At 50.8% G+C, this 19812-nt stretch overlaps 1 protein-coding gene across 7 annotated transcripts in view; it reads left to right on the forward strand.

The window, feature by feature from the left end:
* SEMA5B (semaphorin 5B) overlaps window positions 1-19812 on the forward strand; it is a 142981-nt gene that overhangs the window by 85787 nt on the left and 37382 nt on the right. For 6 of the 7 annotated variants that reach the window (XM_021070255.1, XM_021070252.1, XM_021070256.1 and 3 more), the window contains exons 2-3: window positions 12015-12217; window positions 17869-17968. In XM_021070255.1, the coding sequence (XP_020925914.1) occupies window positions 12064-12217; window positions 17869-17968 (254 nt within the window). In that variant the 5' untranslated portion in view covers window positions 12015-12063. Of the gene's footprint in view, window positions 1-12014; window positions 12218-17868; window positions 17977-19812 lie in introns of those variants that run through there. The other variant, XM_021070258.1, reaches the window with a different exon arrangement.

Below are 19812 nucleotides of genomic sequence, written 5' to 3' on the forward strand. Positions count from 1 at the left end.
GAGCAGAAATGGACTCTCCCCACAAAGGTGTCTATGGATCAAGTGGCTCTGTCATTGAAACCCCAAGGAAACCCAGGCCTTTCGCTAGATTTGCAGGCTGTTTTTGAGCTGTAGCCATGTTTCTGAATACAGTTTTCATTTTATACAGCAACTGAATATCTGATAGCAAAATACTTCCATGGAGAGAGCTTGCCCATGGGAGGAGAAAAAGAAGGCTGCTCTAATGAATAGATAAGCTCCATTTGTGTTGGGCAATATCCTTAGCATGTAATTCCAGCGATTAAAGTAGGCAGGTTCTCCTTTGTTTTCTTCTTCCTTGCAAAAACAATTGAATATTACAGACTGTTTGGAAAACAGGAAAAAAATCCCTACTCATCACCACATCACCTCAGTGCAACCACCACCACCACTGTTACTTGCCTGACAAGGTATGAACCAAACATATAACACTCACCTTATTTCGCTTAAGCTGCGCTGCAGCTGTGAGGCAGGGTCTCGTTCTAGTCCACGGTGTCTCCTGAACACCAGGTGCTCTCCTTCCGTGTCGATCCATCCTCCACACATGTGCCATTTCCTGCAAAGTTGCCTTTGCTTTGCCAAGTGATGCACATAGTCTCTTTCTAGTCCCTTTTTTCAGTTCTAACCTTGTGTTGACATACTCTGGTCATAGGAGCAGATCCGGACACCATGATTATAAATACAGAATGGTTGTGTACTGTGCTTTAGGGCTTTGCCCATCTGCAAATAATCACCAGAACAGCCTGAGCTCTGTCGAGGAGAAGTCCCTCAGGCCTGGGCTTTGCTCACAAGGCTTTGTCACATAATGCCATCTTCCTGCGTGGTGCACTGAGACCGTGCAAGAGGCAGGCTTTGGAGCCTGGTTGCCTGGGTGTGGGTCTAACTTCTACTGGTTTGACCTTCTCTGAGTTACTTAGCTGGTCTGTGCCTCAGTTTCCCCATCTATGAAATGGAGATGATAATATTACCTGCCTCATAGGGTTATTATGTGGATTAAACAGCATAATATAAAGAGCACTGAAGGAGTTTCTGTTGTGGCTCAGTGGGTTAAGAACCTGGCACAGTGTCCATGAGGATGCAGGTTCAATCCTTGGCCTTGCTCTTTGGGTTAAGGATCTGGCCTTGCCACAAGCTGAGGCATAGGTCACAAATGTGGCTTAGAGTTGGTGTTACTGTGACTGTGGTGTAGGCCAGCGGCTACAGCTCCTGTACAACCCCTAGCCCAGGAACTTAAATATGCCCTAAAAAGAAAGAAAGAAAAAAAAAGAGCATAGAACACTGCCTTATATATAACATGGTCTTCTTGTTGTTATTAGTCTTGATTTTCCCACCAGCTCCCTGCCCAATCTTGAGGTAGATACCTTTCCTCAAGCTTTACTTTCCTTATCTGTAAAATACAGGGTTGAACCAAATGATTTTTTTTTTTTTCTTTTTAGGGCCACACCCTCAGCATATGGAAATTCTCAGGTTAGGGGTCGAATTGGAGCTGTAGCTGCCAGCCACAGCAACTCAGGATCCAAACCTTGTCTGCTACTTACACCACAGCTCAGGGCAACGCCGGATCCCTAACCTACTGAGCGAGGCCAGGGATTGAGTCTGCGTCCTCATGGATGCTAGTCAGATTCATTAACCACTGAGCCACGACAGGAACTCCCCAAATGATTTTTAAGAGCCCTCACTATTAAACTTTCTGTGATCAGGTTTTCCCTTTTATCTTCGCGTTCATCTTCCCCATGGATTTATTTGCCATTAGAGGGATGTGGGCGGGACCACAGGAAGGATGCCAAACACCCATGGGGCAAATGCAGGACTTGGAGTTTGCTAGGAATAGACAGAAGGGAGGAGACTCCAGCCTAGCCTGCCCCAGCCAGGAGAGCAGAGAGCAAAGGCAGGCAATGAACTTGCCCCGTGGAAAGGGGGTCGGGGTCGGGGTCGGGGTGGCATCCCATACCCTCACCCTTAGGTTCCAGAGCTGAAAAGTGCTGGGAAGTCTTTCCGTGCCTCTGCTCCCTCCCCCACCTGGTCCCAACCTTCTCTGGGGCCCCAGTGGCCCAGATGGTCTAAATGGGAAGAAAAGAGGGAAATCCGTATCCAATCTGCTCTATTCAGAGCAAAGGGAAGGAATCTGCATCTCAATTTTATCTTTGTGCTGAGCTTGGCTAAGCTTTGCCCCCCAAGTGGTGAGGGATGGGTGGGTGGGAAGACGGCTTTTCGCGGCCCTGGGCGGGAGTCGGAGGAGTGAGGGGCACCTCCCCCGCGCCTTTCCCTCCCCACCAAACCGCAGGCGGAGTGCATTCTCTCCCGCTCTTGGTTGCCGCAATTTCCTCTTCTTTTCTTTTCCTTCTCTTTTTCTCCTCCTTTCCCAGGCAGGCAGCCAAGTGGAGATTTTGAATGGAGGCAAGGGGGGGGAGGGGTCCAGGAAGGAGGACCAGCAGAGCCCCCTTCCCCGAGGGTCCCCAAAGGGCTCATAGGCTGACCTGAGATGGGGACCGAAAGGAGCATCTCGCTGTCTCCCTCCCACCCTGTCCAGCCAATGCGGAGCTGGGGCTGCCCGGCGACTGTCAGCGCCCTGGGTGTGAGGCTCTGGACTCTAACCATCCAAGCTCTGGAATGGCTTTCTCCAGAGCTGCTCAGAACCTGGAAGAGCTGGCTCCCCCAGCCAAACTCACAGGACCATGATTTGCGACAGGAAATCAGCTTCATAACTTATAGCCAGAAAGCCCTCTCAGGAAATTAAATGACAGTCCAAAGGCTGCCTGGAGAGTGCATGGAGCCAGGGCTTGGCATGTGTCAGGAGGGCTGGGGCCAGTTCTCCTCCAGGGCAGGCGGTGGGTGGAGGGCCCCAGAGGTGGGCTTCTGCAACAGACAGTCCTGGGTTCAGATCCCCACTCTGTTATCCACTGGCACTGGGAGTTTGTGCATATCCCTCAGCCTTGCTAACCTCTCTTTCCTCCTATCAACAGAGAATGGTGATCTGTGGGCATCTCTCTGCTTTCAAACGGCCGTGAGGACTTATAGGGAAAGAGTTTAGCACAGTGCCTGGCACATGCTCAACAGGCAGCCCCCACATTTAGTCAAGCTCTCATCTTTCAGGGTCATAGGTTGTCTTTTCCTTTCTGATTACAACCTTTTTTGGGGGGTCTTTTTTTTCGGGGCTGAACCCCACAGTGCATGGAAGTTCCCAGGCTAGGGGTTCAATCAGAGTTGCAGCTGCTGGCCTTTGCCACAGACAGCAATGCAGGATCCGAGCTGTGTCTGCGACCTACACCACAGCTCATAGCAATGCAGGATCCTTGATCGAGGCCAGGGATCGAACCCGAGGCCTCATGGATATTAGTCAGGTTTGTTACCACTGAGCCACGATGAGAACTCCCTGATTACAACTTTTTTTTGAAAAGAAAAAAATCAAAAGATAAGAGAGGCGTTCCCATTATGGCTCAGCAGGTTAAGAACCGGACATAGTGTCCATGGAGAAGCGGTTGGATCTCTGGCCTCGCTCACTGTGTTAAGGATCCCGCGTTGCTGCAAACTGCAGCATGGGTCACAGATGCGGCTTGGATCTGGTGGTGTAGGCCTGCAGCTGTAGCTCTGATTCAACCCCTAGCCTGGGAACTTCCATATGCTGCAGCTGTGGTCCTAAAAAAAAAAAGAAAAAAAGAAAAAAGAGAACCTGGCCTGTCCTGGAGACTACACCTTTGCAGCGGTCATTTGAGGGGTCTCCACTGACGCCTTGGTTCAGCTCTTTGATTACACTGACCCCCACCCCTATCCCTGCCCTGCAACCTGGTCCTCCAGGCTTCTCTCCAGGGCCGCCCCCTGCAGGTGGGCTGGTGTGTCCTTCATAGGTGGTGCTGGTGGGGGCTGAGATCCAACCAGGCTCCGGGGGTGGGCTGGGTTCCCTGGTAGGAAGAAGCACCCAATTCCAATTCTCAGAGTCATCCTGCAGACAGGGGGGGCCTGCTCTGACCTATCCCTCCTGCCGCCTGCTGCCACCTAACTTCCCAAAGCACAGATCCAACCACACCTTCCGCTGCCCCAAAGGATCCTCCTGAGACTTCAGGTTGGCACTAATGTCTCATGATTTGGCCTCTCTCTCCCTTTCCAGACTCATCTCCCACTACCCACTTCTCCAGCCTCACTGGATTATGTGAGGATGGACCAGGGCCAAGTCTCTGCCTATGCCCTTACCATTCCCACAGTCTGGAATACTCTTCATCCTGATGGCTGGGTAAGCTCTTCTTTCCTCAAGGCCCTATTTGAGCTCTGCCTTCTACATGAGGACCTCAACCTCCATCCCACTAGCATCCTCTCACTTCCCTTTCCCAGGGCACCTGGTACCTCTCTTCCAACCCCCTTCCCCTCCCCTGTGATCTGCTTCCTGCTCATCTTCTCTTCATGCTTCCGTCTCTTCTGTGGGTCTGTAACCTGTAGGAGGGCTGAGACCCCTTTGTTCACCCTCATACTGAATGGAGTGATGGATGATTCAGTCTTTTTTTTTTTTGCTTTTTAGGGCCACATCTGTGGCCTATGGAGGTTCCCAGGCTAGGGGTCAAATCCGAGCTATAGCTGCCAGCCTACACCACAGCCACAGCAACGCCAGATCTGAGCTGCGTCTGCAGTCTACACCATAGCTCACAGCAACACTGGACCCTTAACCCACTGATCGAGACCAGGGATTGAACCTGAAACCTCATGGTTCCTCCTCAGATTCGTTTCCACTGTGCCATGTTGAGAACTCCTGGACAAGTCAGTCTTCAGTGCAGTCTTTTAGCTCCTTCTGCTGAAGGCAGATCTGAGCTATAGGCTCTGGCAAGCAGGGAGGGCACAGTTGGGCAGGGAACATGCTGGGAGGCCAGTGTTGGCTTGTGGGGGTTCAGCTCTCTCTCTCACACACACACTCTCCACCCTTGTCCCTTTCATTGTTGAACCCAGAGAGGAGCAAGGGTCCCTCTAGGACTGTGGGCCTTCTGATAGCCCCAGGCCTGGCCCTCTGCCCTTCTTTCACTCTCAGTCAGCAATTTCATCTCCTCCCAGGGTTGCAGCTAATCCGCCTCCCACTATCGGAGCTGGGAAAATGAGCCCCTCCGAAGTCCCATAGAAGGCGAGGAGTCCTCAAGGGGCAACCCGCGTGGGTGTGTGTTCTCTCTCTCTCTCACACACACACACGTTCACTCACTCACATACACTCACACACATGCATTCACAGGCCTGCAGGCACCATTACAGTGACCCCATATCAGACCATAGGGAATTGGGCAGCAGCGGAGAGAAGGCAGTATAAGCTCTGGCCATGTTTTGAGAAAATGCTTTCCTTGCTACTGAGGGTTTCCCAAAATAGCAGGAGTCGCTGGTGCTGCTCTCCCTGCCCCCACCCCGAGAGCACCCAGCCCCAGTGCCAGTGATGAGCCGCTTGGAGTCAGTGGCAAAGCACAGGTTTCTGTGCCCTGGTACCACCCAGACCCCAGGCCCAGGGTCACTGCCTCTGCCTAGTGAGAGCTTGTTCCTTGGGAGAAGGTCTCCTCTGCTCTAGTGAACCGTAAGCTCCTTGAAGGCAGGGACCATACTTATGTCCTGAGGCTCAGCCGCCCCCTCACTTTCTTTGTCTCTATAGGAACCTGCACATAGTAGGTATTCAGCAAATATTCAGGGACGTTTTATATTAACAAATGAATGAATGAACCTGGGAACCTGGGAAGATATTTAGGGAACTAGTTGAGTGTTTTACGTATATGAATCCATTCATACAAATGGATTTCACGAAGGACCTACTCTGTGCCAGACTTAGTTCGGGGAGCATTACAAGCATACTATCCAAAGCAAGGACATATTAGCCTTATTTCACAGGTGATGAAACGAAGATCCGCACCCTAGTCTGGCAGCCTCCCCAGTTCAGGACTTTCAATGGTACTCGAAAAGCCTCGGGAAGGTGGGATGGCTATGCATGGCCAGTGGAGAAATTCTGGCTTATTTTAGTATGTTTGTTAGACAAACATAATAGAACCTAAAAATTTCTATTTGTCTTAAGCATACTTGGTTGTACGTATGGGAAACCAAAACGGTGTGGGAGAGGAATGGTGTTTGGTTAATGGTACCCAAGATCTGAAAAACAAGGGTGTAACAAATTAGGAGTGTGTGGAGTTCCCATCATGGCTCAGTGGTTAACGAATCCGACTAGGAACCATGAGGTTGCGGGTTCGATCCCTGGCCTTGCTCAGCAGGTTAAGGATCCGGCGTTGCCGTGAGCTGTGGTATAGGTTGCAGATGAGGCTCGGATCCCGAGTTGCTGTGACTCTGGCGTAGCCAGTGGCTACAGCTCCGATTAGACCCCTAGCCTGGGAACCTCCATATGCCACAGCAGTGGCCCAAGAAATGGCAAAAAGACAAAAAACAAAAAAAAAAAACAAAAACAAAAAAACAAATTAGGAGTATGTTGATTAGTAATAATAATAATAATAATAACCAGCCTTATAACAATGCCTACTTTGCAGCAGATGCTGATCTAAGCATTTAGACAAAGTACCTCATTAGTTGTTGGCAGCAACTCTGGGAGGGAGGTGAGTGTCCACTCTTAGGGTCTCCTGAGTTCCTGGTTGAGGGCAGAGGAGGTCCTTGAAGGTGATGGGCAAAGCCCCTGTGGGATTCCTGAAGGCAGCACCTCGGCCACCCTGCATCCTCAGGATTGGACTGATCGTCTGAACAAAGGCTCTTCTGCCTCCTCCCTAATCAGCAGTCCATCTGCCTGACTCTGGGCGACTCTGGTCTGCGTGCCCTGTACATGTCTGGCTGCTGCTCCGGCTCTCTCCTCCTGTTCTCCCTCACCTGAGTAGAGGAGATCTGGATCCACGTCCTGCCCTCATTCCTGTGCTGTGTCCCCTGCCCTTCTCCTCCGACGGCAGACGTGCTGTGCTGGGGCCCAGGTGGACCAAGTGATCTTAATCCAGCAATTATTGATTCAGGAGGGACTTGGAAGGCATATTTATACAAAAACCATAATGTGAGTGGAACTCCTGCTGCAGAAATGAGCTACTTTAAAGCCTGGGGTCTGGAGGAGAGGAAGGGGCCTCAGATATGCTCCTAATTCAGGCCCTGGGAGCTCAGGATCTGGCCACACAGAGGACCAGCCCTGGGGACTCTGGGGGTGGCAGGGAGGCCTGGGAAAGAAGCATAGGTCCGGGCAGGGCTGGAATAATGGGGGGAGGGCAGTTTAGCTGTCTGCAGGGGCCACTGGAGGGAAAGCCCCAGCTAAGGTCTAAAAGGATGATATTTGCATATGCCTTGAACGTCACCAATTAGGTGTTAATATCTGTCATGGTCCCCACAGGAAACAGATGGCACAGGCAAATTGGGAAATGTGGGGCAGTTTAATAAAAGGACTGTTTATAAGGGTGTGGGGAGGGGCTTGGGGACCCACAGGGGAGGGCTTGCTGTGCTGTGGCCTGTGGCTGCCAGCCAGGGGGGCTGTGCACCCTGGGCCTGAAGGAAGGAAGGAGGGCATGATTGTTGTTGGTGGCAGAGAAACTGTGGGACCAGTGCTTAGGGCTTCTGTGGATGGACGTGGATGTCCACTCTGCTGCCTCCTCTCCTCCCTCCCTCTCCTCATCGTCTGCTAGTGCCCCACCACCACCACATTGGCTTTCCTCTGATGCTCTCCAGGCCCAGAGCAGGGGGGAGCAGAGAGAGAGGAGGAATAAATAGAAAGCGTCTGGCCCAAGTGTCAAAGGGCACAAGGAGATGCCCCAGTCCTCCCCCTCCTCTTCTTTCACAGACTAGTTCTTGCTGATTGAGGCGCACTCTCTGCCGGGCACTATTCTAGACCTTTCAAAGGTAGTACAGTCCTCCCTCAGTATCTGCCACGGACTGGTTCCTGGACACCCCCACGCGCACCCCCCCCCCGACACACACCAAAATCCTCAGATGCTCAAGAACCTTATATAAACTAGAGTAGTATTTGCATATAGCCTGTGTACCTCCTCCCATATACTTTAAATCACCTCTAGGTTACTTATACTACCCCATACATTGTGAATGATATGTAAATAGTTGTAGATACAATGTGCATGCTATGTAAATAGTTGCTGGGAGCACAGCCAATTCCAGTTTTGCTTTGGTGAGGTTTCTGGAATTCCCTCCCCCCACCAATATTTTCAATCCATAGCTGATTAGATGTTGATCCTGCAGATACGGCCAGCTGTAACTTCCTTATCTCTTACCACTGCAGAAGGAGTATTATGGTTCTCACTCCCAGTTTGGGGAAATGAAGGCAGGGAGAGGTTAAGTGCTTTTCCTGGAGTTGCACAGCTGCTGAGGAGAAGGCTGGGATTTGAATGCAGGTGGACTGGCTCCAGAGAGTTGGCTCTGTCCTTTGGTTCCTCACTCTCTGGAGGCCGAGAATCAGTGTCAAGGACCGGAGATGGGAGTTCTCTGGTGATGCAGCGGGATTAAGGATCTGGGGTTTTGTCGCTGCAGCAGCTCAGGTCCCTGCCGTGGTGAGGATGCCTGGCTCAGGAACTTCCACATGCTGCAGGTATGGCCAGAAAAAAAAGGCACGAGGGAGTTCCCATAGTGGCTCAGCAGTAAAGAACCTGACTAGGATCCACGAAGGCTTGGGTTTGATCCCTGGCCTTGCTCAGTGGGTTAAGGATCCCACATTGCTGTGGCTGTGGCATGGGTGGGCAGCTGCAGCTCCAGTTTGGAGTTCCCAGCCTGGGAACCTCCACATGCCATGGGTGAGGCCCTAAAAAAAAAAAGGCAGGAGGGGATGGTCATATGGGACAGGAAAGGACAGCAGACAGCAGCACCAAGCCCCTTGCAGTAGGAAGGATCCAGCTTAGCAACTGAGAAATAAGTTCCTGTGAGTGACTGGGTGAGAAATCACTCCAGGGAGTAAGTTTGGGCCAAACCACCCTCCCAGAAGGTCTTTGCTCAGCAGGTGGCCAAGCTCTCCTGGAGAGGGGCGGAGAATTGTGACAGAGAATGGAGATTAAAGAGATGCTCTGGTGAGTTCCTTAGGGCTCAGTGGTTTAAGGATCTGGCCTTGTCACTGCTGTGGCTCCGGTCACTGCTATGGCACAGGGTCCATCCCTGGCCTGGGAACTTCTGTATGCCTCAGGTATGGCCAAAAAAAAAAAAAAAAGAGAGAGAGAGATACTCTGGAGACTAATGCCCGTGGGGTACAGAATGGGGCAGGGGAAGAGCAGGGACTCTGCTGGGTGCATAGACTGTGGTCCTGGCCATTTCCTGGAAGCCCTGCAGCACTGCAGGGACAGGTATTAACCCCTTCCACGCGCAGGTGAGGACACGTGGCAGGAAGAAAATCATCCTGCTGTGGGTTTCCTGACCCAGAGGAAGGTAGTGGCAATAGGGAGGGAAGAGAGAGGAGGGATTAGGAACAAAAAGGGTCTCAGAGCCTGAGGGAACCCCAGGGACCTGTGGCTTTGGGGAGGCTCATCGGAATCATCTTAAGGGTCACTCACGGCTGGCCCCAGGACTCTGCCCCAGAGGAAATGATCCTTACTTCCTACCCTGCTGGGGAGTCCCTGATCTAGTTCAGCTTTTCACTTCACACATAATGAAAGTGACACCAAGGAGGTCAGGGACCTGTAAGGGATGTGGGGTGAGCAGGGCTTGGTGGCACATTGGATGAGCCAGGAAAGAAGAGAGGTGGGAACGGATTCAGAGGGTCTGAGTCAGGCTCCAGAGGACCTTTGGGCAGCTTCACGTCAGAAGTTTTAGGGAACCAAGAGTAATTTTGAAAAGATTTTAAAAATTTATTGAATAGGTATTGTTAAACATATTTAATACTCAAATTTGAAAATAATATTAAAAGGTGTATATTGAGAAGCCTGGTCACCATTTTGCTACTTTTAGGTAACCATTTTTTTAAAAATGCATTTTGGCTTGCTTTTCCACTGTATGACAATGCTAATACAAGCAAATATAAATATATGTTGTTATTTCTACCCTCTTTTTTACACCAAAGATAGTACACTGTTACACTGTTTTATACCTTGCTTTTTTCACTTGGGAAACCTAGAGATTTCTCCAAGGTAAAATCCAGAGAAAATCCCCATTCTTTTCTGGAGCTGCATCGTATTCCATTATGAAGACATACAAGGCTTATTTGAGCCATCTCCAGTTGCCGGATATTTGGTTGTTTCCTGTCTTTTGTTATTTAAAAAACTGCCACAAAAGAGAATCTTGTGCATAAGTCACTTTGCATGTGGGCAGGTGTCCCTGTAGCCGATTTTTGTTTCTTAACTAACTGGTGAAGGAGCAGGTTTTATGTTTCAATTTACAATCTGTTGCAGATGGATAGTTATGTAAAATTCAATAAAAGTGAATTCTTTGAGACATGAATTAAAAAAAAAAAAACCTTGGCAAAATACAAGTCCATATATTTTGTTATTAGATCCAATACACATTAAAAATTACCCTGTCAAGTTGCTATAAAGGTTTTTTAAAAACACTCTCCAGGGGAGTTCCCGTCTTGGCGCAGCGGAAACAAATCCAACTAGGAACCATGAGGTTGCGGGTTCAATCCCTGGCCTTGCTCAGTGGGTTAAAGATCCAATGTTGCCGTGAGCTGTGGTGTAGGTTGCAGGTACGGCTCAGATCCCGTGTTGCTATGGCTGTGGTGTAGGCCGGCGGTTACAGCTCTGATTAGACCCCTAGCCTGGGAACCTCCATATGCCACAAGGGCAGCCCTAAAAAGACAAAAGACAAAAAAAAATAATAATAATAATAACAATTAAAAAATAGAAACACTCTCCAGATTCTTCATTTATCTCACCAGAGTTGTCCCAGCCTGTAGGTCGACACTGGCACGGGGACCACACTTAAATGCAGCAGTGCTTTAGACTTCCAGAGTTAGGTCAAAGGGTAAATGCCTTGGCTGTTTTGCCAGTTGTTGCCAGATCCCTCTCCACGGGCTTGTACCATTTTGCACCCCCGGCAGCCCCATATGAGAGTGTTCCCTTCCCCAAAGCCTCCCCAAGAGCTGTCAGCTCCCTTAGATTTATGCTAAACAGATAGGTAAAACAGGGGCATCTCAATCCAAGTTTACATTTGTGTTGCTGTCATTATGAGTGAGAATAGTGTCAGGCATACATTTCGGGGAGCCATGCCCCTGGCAGGCGGAAGTTCCCAGGCCAGGGATCAAACCCATGCCACAGCAGCGACCTGAGCCACAGCAGTGACAACCCTGGATCTTTAACCGGCTGCACCACCAGGGAATCCCAGTGTCATGCATATTTTTAAGCCCTGTTTGTATTTATATTCTTTGCCATTTTTCTACTGGATTGTGATCTTTTCCCTCTTGGTCCTCAGAAATGCTTTGCATGTTAGGAATATTAGCCGCTCATCTCTGACATGAACTACAGATCTTTTTCCTTGTTTGTCATTTGCCTTTTGATTTTGCTTGATGTTCGTTTGGGGGGAGAGGGGGAGCATGCAGAAGCCTATGGTTTTATGTAGTTAAGTGTGTCAATCTTTTCTTGAATAGCTTCTGGATTTTGAGTCATGATTTTCCACTCCTAGGTTATAAAGAATTCTGCCCACATTTTCTTCTAGTATTTTTATGGTTTTACCCTTAACATTTAAATCTTTCACCTGGTGGAATTTTTCCTAGTTGGCGTGAGTTATGGAGCGAAATTTATCTTTTTACAAATGGCTACCCACTTGTCCTAACTCCATTTATTAAAGTTCTTAAGATACCACCTTTATCATTAAAACAAATTTTAAACAATTTGGGATCATAATAGAAAAAGCTCTATAATTTGTCAGTTTTGTCCAGAATACCATTCCAAGGGAAATTAGCTTTCAAGTTATGATCTATAACTTTACATTACAGAAGCAGAGCAAACTCTTAAGTATCATAAATAAAATATAAACTTATTTAAACAAACAAATCCCCAGGGCCACTGACAACCATGGAGGAAATCGGGAGAGGTGGGCCCTGCCAAGAGAACGTGTGCTGAGAGTGAGTGTCTGCATTGCAGGTCTTCCCCCAGCCGGCCTCCGGGAGCCAGGACCGCAGTGGGGACCACCATGGTGTTCCTGGGACCCCTGGCTGTCACCCTGCTGCCGCCCAGCCTCACACTGCTGGTGGTGCACCTCGCCGGCTCCCAGGATGTCGCCCTTGAACCCAGCAGTGAGCAGCAGCTGTGCTCCCTGAGGGAACACCCCATCGTGGCCTTTGCAGGTGAGAGCCACTTCCTTCTCCATCCTTTTTGGCAGTGAAGGACTTAGTGGAAGCTCTGCAGGGTCCCTCTGGCTGCTGGAAGTCATTCCCAGTAGGGTGGGGAGACTTCCTCTGGGCATAGATGTAAGAAGGATGGGCAGCCATGGGCTGGAGGGATCTGAGTTTAGTCTCCGATGATTTATTCCGGCTCATCATCTGTGTTTCCCTGGGGGAGGGAAGGGCCTTATCTCTGGAATTCCTTCGCTGGAGAGCAAGGTCGTGGACGCCCTGGGTGGAGTGGCCAAGGGTTGGTTGGTCATCTCAGCTCTAGTTCTTCTGGAAGCACAAGCTCACTTTCTTGGCTGCCCTGGGGAAGAATGAAGATGACTACTTATTAGAGGGTGTCTGGAGATCTCCTTGTGGATCTGGAAAGCTTCCTTGTGCTCTAAGACGGCTGCAGGGATGCCCCGTCTTTGGGGCCCTGGGAACCCCCAGGGAAAGGGGTTATTGATGACTAATCACTCGTCTGTCAGGGGAGGCCGTGAGAGTGTCCTATAAAGTCTTTCCCAAACGGGGGTTTGTGAATTGCTGCACATACTCTGAGGCATCCATAAGCTCTCGATAAGAGTTTCTAAAATTAGTATATGCATTTGACGATAATCTCAAAACAAAACAAAACACAAATACCAGAGCACTGTACATGTTCCCCTGCAACCTGCTAGGCAGTTTTGGGGTCACTGGGGGGTATTAGGATCACATCAGTTGTGATTGTGGGTTCATCACCTACCTGGCAGCTCACACTGGGACCTGCAGATGTGGGCTCAGAGACCCCAGATTATTAAGTCCAATAATCACCTGTCCTATTTCCTCTTCACGATAACCCTGCCAGCCAGACAGGGCGAGGACTGTCACCTCCATTTACAGATGGGAGGGCTGGGCTGTGGACAGTCAGAGGGACTTGTCAGAGCTGGCCTCAGTGTCAGCCTCCTGACACTGTGCAGGGCTCTCCCTCGCCCCGCGGTAGAGGGACCAGGTGCCCTGGCAGCCTGTCCCCTGCAATTCCACATGGCCAGCTGCATGGAAACCAATGCATAAAAATGAATCCATGAGACCGAGGCAGGCATGGGATGTGGGGGGTTGGGGAGGTAGGATGGATAGAGTTGGGGGCAGTGAGGTGCGGAGGCTGGGGGCATTTCAGGTGGGCGGGATTCCCAGCTGGGGGCTGGCTCCTGGCTCAAGGAGGAGGTTTCTAGCTGTCTTCTCCCTGCTGTCTTGTTTGAGCTGGGATCCAAGGCTTTGAAGGCTTAAGTGGATTAAAGTAAATTAGCAGTGTCCTTAAGCCTACAAAACGCACGCACACCCTCAGACTTCTGATGGCTCCCTGAGTGCTGCTGGCTGTCACTGAAGCGAAGGACCAAGGAGCGGGATTCTGAGGGTGTCCTCTGCACGCGGGGCCGCCTGTGGCAGCTCCTCTGGAATGATTTCCTCTTAGGGGCTTTGCTGGGGCACTGCTGGCCTGGCTGATTCTGGGGCAGAATCAGGGAAGGAGAACAGGGGAATCCCTGTCTCCCAGCCAGGCTGGTCTGTACTGGAGCAGACTGGGCGGTGATGGGAGGAGGCTGGAGAGGTGGAAGATGTGTTTCTTAGGAGCCTGGCTTCCTCAACACCATTCTGATCTTTAGGTGTAAAGCACTTGAATGAAACTGTCTTCCCACCCCACCCTCTTCTGGCAGGAAGGAGTGAGGCTCAGAGTGACACAGGCATTAACTTCGAGTAACTCAGGGATCCCCTGAGCCCTGAGCAAGCGGAGATGGCTCCTCAACCTAGACTGATAGCCTGGAGAGTAGTGTCATCTCTGCTTCTCCCTGTCAGACCTCCTGGCCTCCCCCAAACTCATCCCTTACCCCTTTCTTACAGCTTTGAGTTTTTCTCTTTATTCGCCAAATTTTTCTTGGGCCCTTGACCCAATATGACTCTAGGCACAGATGCTGCAGGCCAAGGAGAGTTCCCTTTGAGTGTACTCCATGTCCCTTGTTGTTGCTTAAATGTCACTCCCTTTGGTTCTTCGGAGCAGCGGGTCGTGGACCAGGGCTGGTCCTCTTGTCTCCCCACATCCTTTAGTTCTAGGGACTCCACTCATGTTGGGTGACTATGGTCTGGGTGGTTGCGTGTTCCAGAGAAGTTGCCATATTCCAGCCCAGCCCCAACCTCCAGCTTCCAGAGCCCCTCGGACGTTATACTTTACTTCTGACCGATCAGCAGGCAACCAATCCTGGGGCTGTGAGTTTCCCTCTCCCTTGACACTGGGCTGATCTGTGAATAACCCCTAAGTACCCCAGAGGAGCTGCCAGTTACAGAATCTGACAGACGTTTTTGTGTTTTGTAAGGTTACTTTTTTTCCTCTGGGTTCCTTTTAAGGGCATCCACCTGTGTTTCTGTCTGGCCTGTGCGATATTCTTTTGGCACAGCTCAGCCTTTCTAGGTGGCAGGAAGAAGCCAGAATGGAGTTAACACTGGCAGTGGTTAATCCACAAAGTGGGTAATTGAATTGGCGATAATTAAAATCACAGGCGCGTCATGGAGAATGTCATTTTTCTCTTAAAGTCGCCGTCCAAAGCCTTCACTGCACACGGAGCTCAGGACGTGCTCGGTGTTTTAACAACAGACTTCCCTCTGGTCCTCTGCCTGTTTAATAAGAGGAAGCTGGCTCCCTTCCCAAGACGGCTCCCCCAGGATCACCGCGCTGAGCCCGCTGCCTCTCCCCCCTCACCCCTTCCCCCTTGCCCTTGTCAGTCACTTCGGGGTAAGGGAGAGGGACAGAAACTGGAAGGGGCCACCCCTCTCCCCCACTCCCACCCGCCACTGTCATCCTGGCTCCTGCCCTGTTTCTTCTTCCTCTCCCTCCGAGTGAAGACTGAGCTGAGCCATCTTCACATGGAGTTTCTCCTGGTTTGCTGCGGACCAGTCATGCCACCTCTGCCTCTGTTCAGCTGCCCACATCTGGAGCACCCCTATCAGAAGGGAAGAAGGGATTTTTTTTTTTTTTGCTTTTCAGGGTGCACCCTCGGCATATGGAAGTTCGCAGGCTAGGGGTCAAATAGGAGCTACAGCTCCTGGCCCATGCTGCAGCAGTGCCAGATCTGAACCACATCTGCAACGTGCACAGCAGCTCGCGAAAATGCCAGCTCCTTAATCCACTGAGCGAGGCCAGGGATTGAACCCGCATCCTCATGGATACTAGTTGAGTTCATTTCTGCTGAGCCACAACGGGAACTCCAGGGAAGAAAGGATTAAAGTGTGACCTGGTTGCTACTATGGGCAGGCACCCAGTGTGCTGGGGACAGGCAAGCCCCTCACAGTGCCTCTCCCAAGGAAACAGATGAGCACATTCAGAGTGTCAAAAACATACCATGTGAATGGACCAGGAAGGGCAGAGAGAATGTGAAACAAAGTAATGTAACATCAGGGTGGAGATGGAGAGGTTATAATCCAGGAAGCCTTCCTGGAGGAGGGAGAACCTTGGGCTTAGTCTCTAAGGTAGTATGATATCCTATCAGGATTTCTAAGAGTGGCCTTGAGGTCAGCTAAAAACCCAGCCTACCCGACTCCAGATCCACTCCTTATCCTGAGATCGCCCAAATGCCATTGCAACTTCGTCACAATTCCTGCCAACCTGTAGTCACCTGCTAAAGGCAAAGGCAGACACAAAGGGTTTGTTTCATTTTGCTGCAGAATTTCTTCTTTTTTTTTTTAAATCATGCATATCACAGTTTTCTGAAAAATATCCAACTTGCAAAACCTTCAGTTCTCCAGGGAGCGATTAAGTGCTTGCCTGTCGTGCAGAAATGAAGGGCTGCTTTTACTCTGTAGTGGAGGGATAATGAGCAATGATTTATTTCCCTTGGATCACGCATGCACACACACACACACTCACACACACTCACTCACTCCTCTGGGCCTTCTGGGAGCCAGTTGCTAATGCGCTGGAGAAAACACAGGACCTGCTCACATTTCCTCCTCCTTTTTACCCTATCAGCATGAACATTCCCCTTCCCCACAGCTCTCGTTCCTGGTCAGCTCCCTCGCATCCTTGAAGAAGGAGCCAAGGGAGAGCTCCTAAGAGTCTATGAGCCATGATGGGGAACTCAATCTCCAGTTGGAGGGAGAGAGGGAAAGTCAGCTGGACAGCGTTCCCCAGGCGTACCCTTCCCAGATCACTGCCCCATCTGTCCAGAGGACTGCAAGGTCATCTCTCTGCCCACCCAGCCCCCATGAAAGACTTTGGCCTTGGCTGGGAAGGTCCTTCTTGGAGACAGAGATGGCCCCTGTCCATCCATCCTCCATTTCTTCCACCTCTGTGAGTCTGGTCTGAAAACTTGATTCTTCTTGCAACAGGGAAGTCGAAGCTCATTCATACATTCATTCACATACTTCCAGGTGCTGGACAGAGGCTAGAGATCCCAGAGGGCAGATTTTCCCTGTTCCCCAGGGCACACTGCCTGATTACACACCCAGTGAGTTGGGGGCTTTGAGGGGCAGTCAAGTAGAGATCTATGGGAGCCCTTCACCTTGCATGGGAGAATCAGGGAAGGCTTCTTGGAGGAGGTGGGGTGGAGACGGGGGCAAACAGGAACTGTTCCATGGAGGAAGAATAGAAGGGCTAAGGTTTGCGGGCTCCTGTGGGACCGATCTGGAGACGTGCTCCATGTTTGGTTGAGTGTGGCTGGAGTAGAGGGTTTCAGGGGGACTGCATAAGCCGAAGCATCATACGTTCAGTGGATCTCTAGGTATCTAAAGTACCAGGCATTCTACTTGGGAGGACTGTGGGGCCAGAACCAGAAGTCCTTTACAGGAGTTGGGGTTTTTCCTGGGGGAAAGTGAGAGCTATGAAAGGGTTCTAAGCTGGAGAGTGACATCACCACGTTTGCATTTTAGAAAGATCACTTGGGGGAGTTCCCGTAGTGGCGCAGCAGAAACAAATCCGACTAGAAACCATAAAGTTGCGGGTTCCATCCCTGGCCTCGCTCAGTGGGTTAAGGATCCGGCATTGCCGTGAGCTGTGGTGTAGGTGGCAGATGAGGCTCAGATCTGGCATTGTGGTGGCTGTGGTGGAGGCCGGAGGCTACAGCTCCGATTCGACCCCTAGCCTGGGAACCTCCAAGTGCTGTGGGGGCGGCCCTAAAAAGACAAAAAAAAAAAAAAAATCACTTGGTTGCCTTATGGGAAAGGAGGAGTGGAAGCCATGCCAGTTAGAATGCTGTTGGTATCACTCCAGGCAAGAGATGATGGCAGCTTGGCTGGGGGATGGGGTGCAGAGGGCAAGATGGGTGGATTTCAGGGAACAGACAGAATTTGCAGGTGTGTTTGGTGTGGCTGGTGAGGGTCTTAGGGAGTCAAGAATGATTATGGGTTTCCCTGGGCAGCTCAGGGGCAGCTGGAGCCCCTCCCTGAGCAAGGGAGCAAAGCAGGAGCACTTACAGGACCTCCATTCCCTGTTCCCCGCTGACTGCTCACAGAGGTGGGCAGGTGGAACCCAGGTCTCTCATGTGCCCCTGCCTCGCTTCACCCTGCCTTTGCCCTGACTCCAGCCCTTCTGTTCTTGGATCCGATGCTGGTGCAGCCGGGAGCCCCTGGTCCAACAGTAACCGAATGGCTGCCTCTCCCTCCCCCAGATCTGAAGCCATGGGTCTCTAACTTCACCTACCCTGGAGCCCGAGATTTCTCCCAGCTCGCTCTGGATCCCTCCAGAAACCAGCTCATCGTGGGAGCCAGGTAATGAGGTACAGGAGGGTTGGACCCAGGACTGGGGGACCAATTCCAAGTGAACTGGGTGAAGGGACTATTCTTTGGGATGACACACTGTGGGCAGACCCTCATCCTAGGCCCCTGTTCCACCCTGCCAGGTAGCTGACCATCCTTGACTTCTGTGTCTATGTCTGTCTTCCTCAAAAGGAAGCCTTGGTAGGGGACAGTGGGTGGCAGGGAAGTGACTTCCAGATTTCAGCAAGCCGCATTTCTCAGTGTCTGGCTGTTATTGAGGGACAGAATGCCTGTCAGCAACCTCCTAGCCCCTGTCCCTTGCCATGCTGCCAAGACCTGCCTAGCTGGTGGCCTCCCTGGGAGCTCCGTGCAGAGAAGGTGCCCAGAGGCCCCCTGCTGGCCAGCTGGCTGCCTGCACCTGGGACAAGGGACACAGGCCACATGCTTCTTTAACGAAGGACCTCACTTCCCCCGAGCCTGATCTCAGTTAGCCCCACTGTCCAGTGTTCAAAGGATAATATGCGCTAGGGAGGAGTTGTGGAGACTTAGTGGGGTGGTGCAGGAGGAGAGAATCCTCACAAAATTATAGACCATCAGCTCTGGTAGGGAAGGGAGCTTACAGAGGGTCTGTCTCAGTGGGTCTCAAAGAGTAGTTCCTGGACCAGGAATACCAGCAGCACTGGGGAACTTGCTAGAAGTGCAAGTTCTTGGGCTCCACCCCAGACCTGATGAATCAGAAACTCTGGAGGTGGGCCCTGGCAACCCACATTTTAGCGAGCCCTCCAGGTGAGCCCAATGCACACTGAACTTTGAGAATTGCTGGTCTAATCATCTGCCCTCCATTTAAACATGAGGAAGCAGAAAGCTGGAGGGGGAAAGTGACCTTCCTACGATCATGTAGCAGAGTCTGGGGACTAGAACCTGGGTCCCCTAACCCCAGGGCTAGGGTTTTTTTTCTGCCAAACTGTGTTACCACCTGCAATTGCACTGATGTTTTTCAGCAGGTCTTGGGTCAGGGAATAGGGCCACTGGTTTGGGCACCTTCGGATTGCACGAGATAGCTGACCATCCTTGACTTCTGGGCTTTCCCGAGTGGCTCCTCCCCTTCATTTGCCACGTGGAAAGGAGGCGAGGCAAGGACAAAGCGAGGCACCAGAAGAACTGTGTTCTGGTCCAGGTCTGTCTTGACCTTTGAGCCTCAGTTTCCTCATCTGTAAAGTCTGAGTTACATACAGTCTCTGTGCTGTCAACATGACAGGGTGATTAAGAAGCTGGGGTTGAGTGCTTTTTTTTTTTTTTTCTTTCTTTCTTTATGGATGCACTCTTGGCATAAGGAAGTTCCTGGGCCAGGGACTGTATCTGAGCCGCAACAGTGACTTACGGCGTAGCTGCAGCAATGCCAGATCCTTTAACCCACTGCTCCAGGCCGGGGTTGACATACACCTCCAAAGTGACTGAGCTGCTGCAGTCAGATTCCTAAGCCACTGTGCCACAGTGGGAACTCCTGAATGCATTTTTTAAAAAATTCTGAAATTAACTTATTTTGCATCAGCGATACGTGTTGTAGTATAATATTCAGAAGGTAAAAAGTGAAAAGCAGAGTCATCCTCCCATATGCCATGCGGGACCTCTTTGGAGGCATGCCCTGTGGTGAGGTTGTGTGTCCTCTCAGATGTGATCTGTACATACACAAGTGTACAATAATATGGACCTCATTTTCCCAGCAAAGAGAATCATTGTTTTACTTCTTATTTTGAGATACTCATAGATGTACATGTAGTTGTAGGAAATAGTACAGAGAGATCCCAGCCTTATACCCTTCACCCAGTTCCCCCCAGTGGTAGCATCTTGCATAA

Source organism: Sus scrofa, chromosome 13, assembly GCF_000003025.6.
Source record: "Sus scrofa isolate TJ Tabasco breed Duroc chromosome 13, Sscrofa11.1, whole genome shotgun sequence".
In the NCBI taxonomy this organism is placed as follows: Eukaryota; Metazoa; Chordata; class Mammalia; order Artiodactyla; family Suidae; genus Sus; species Sus scrofa.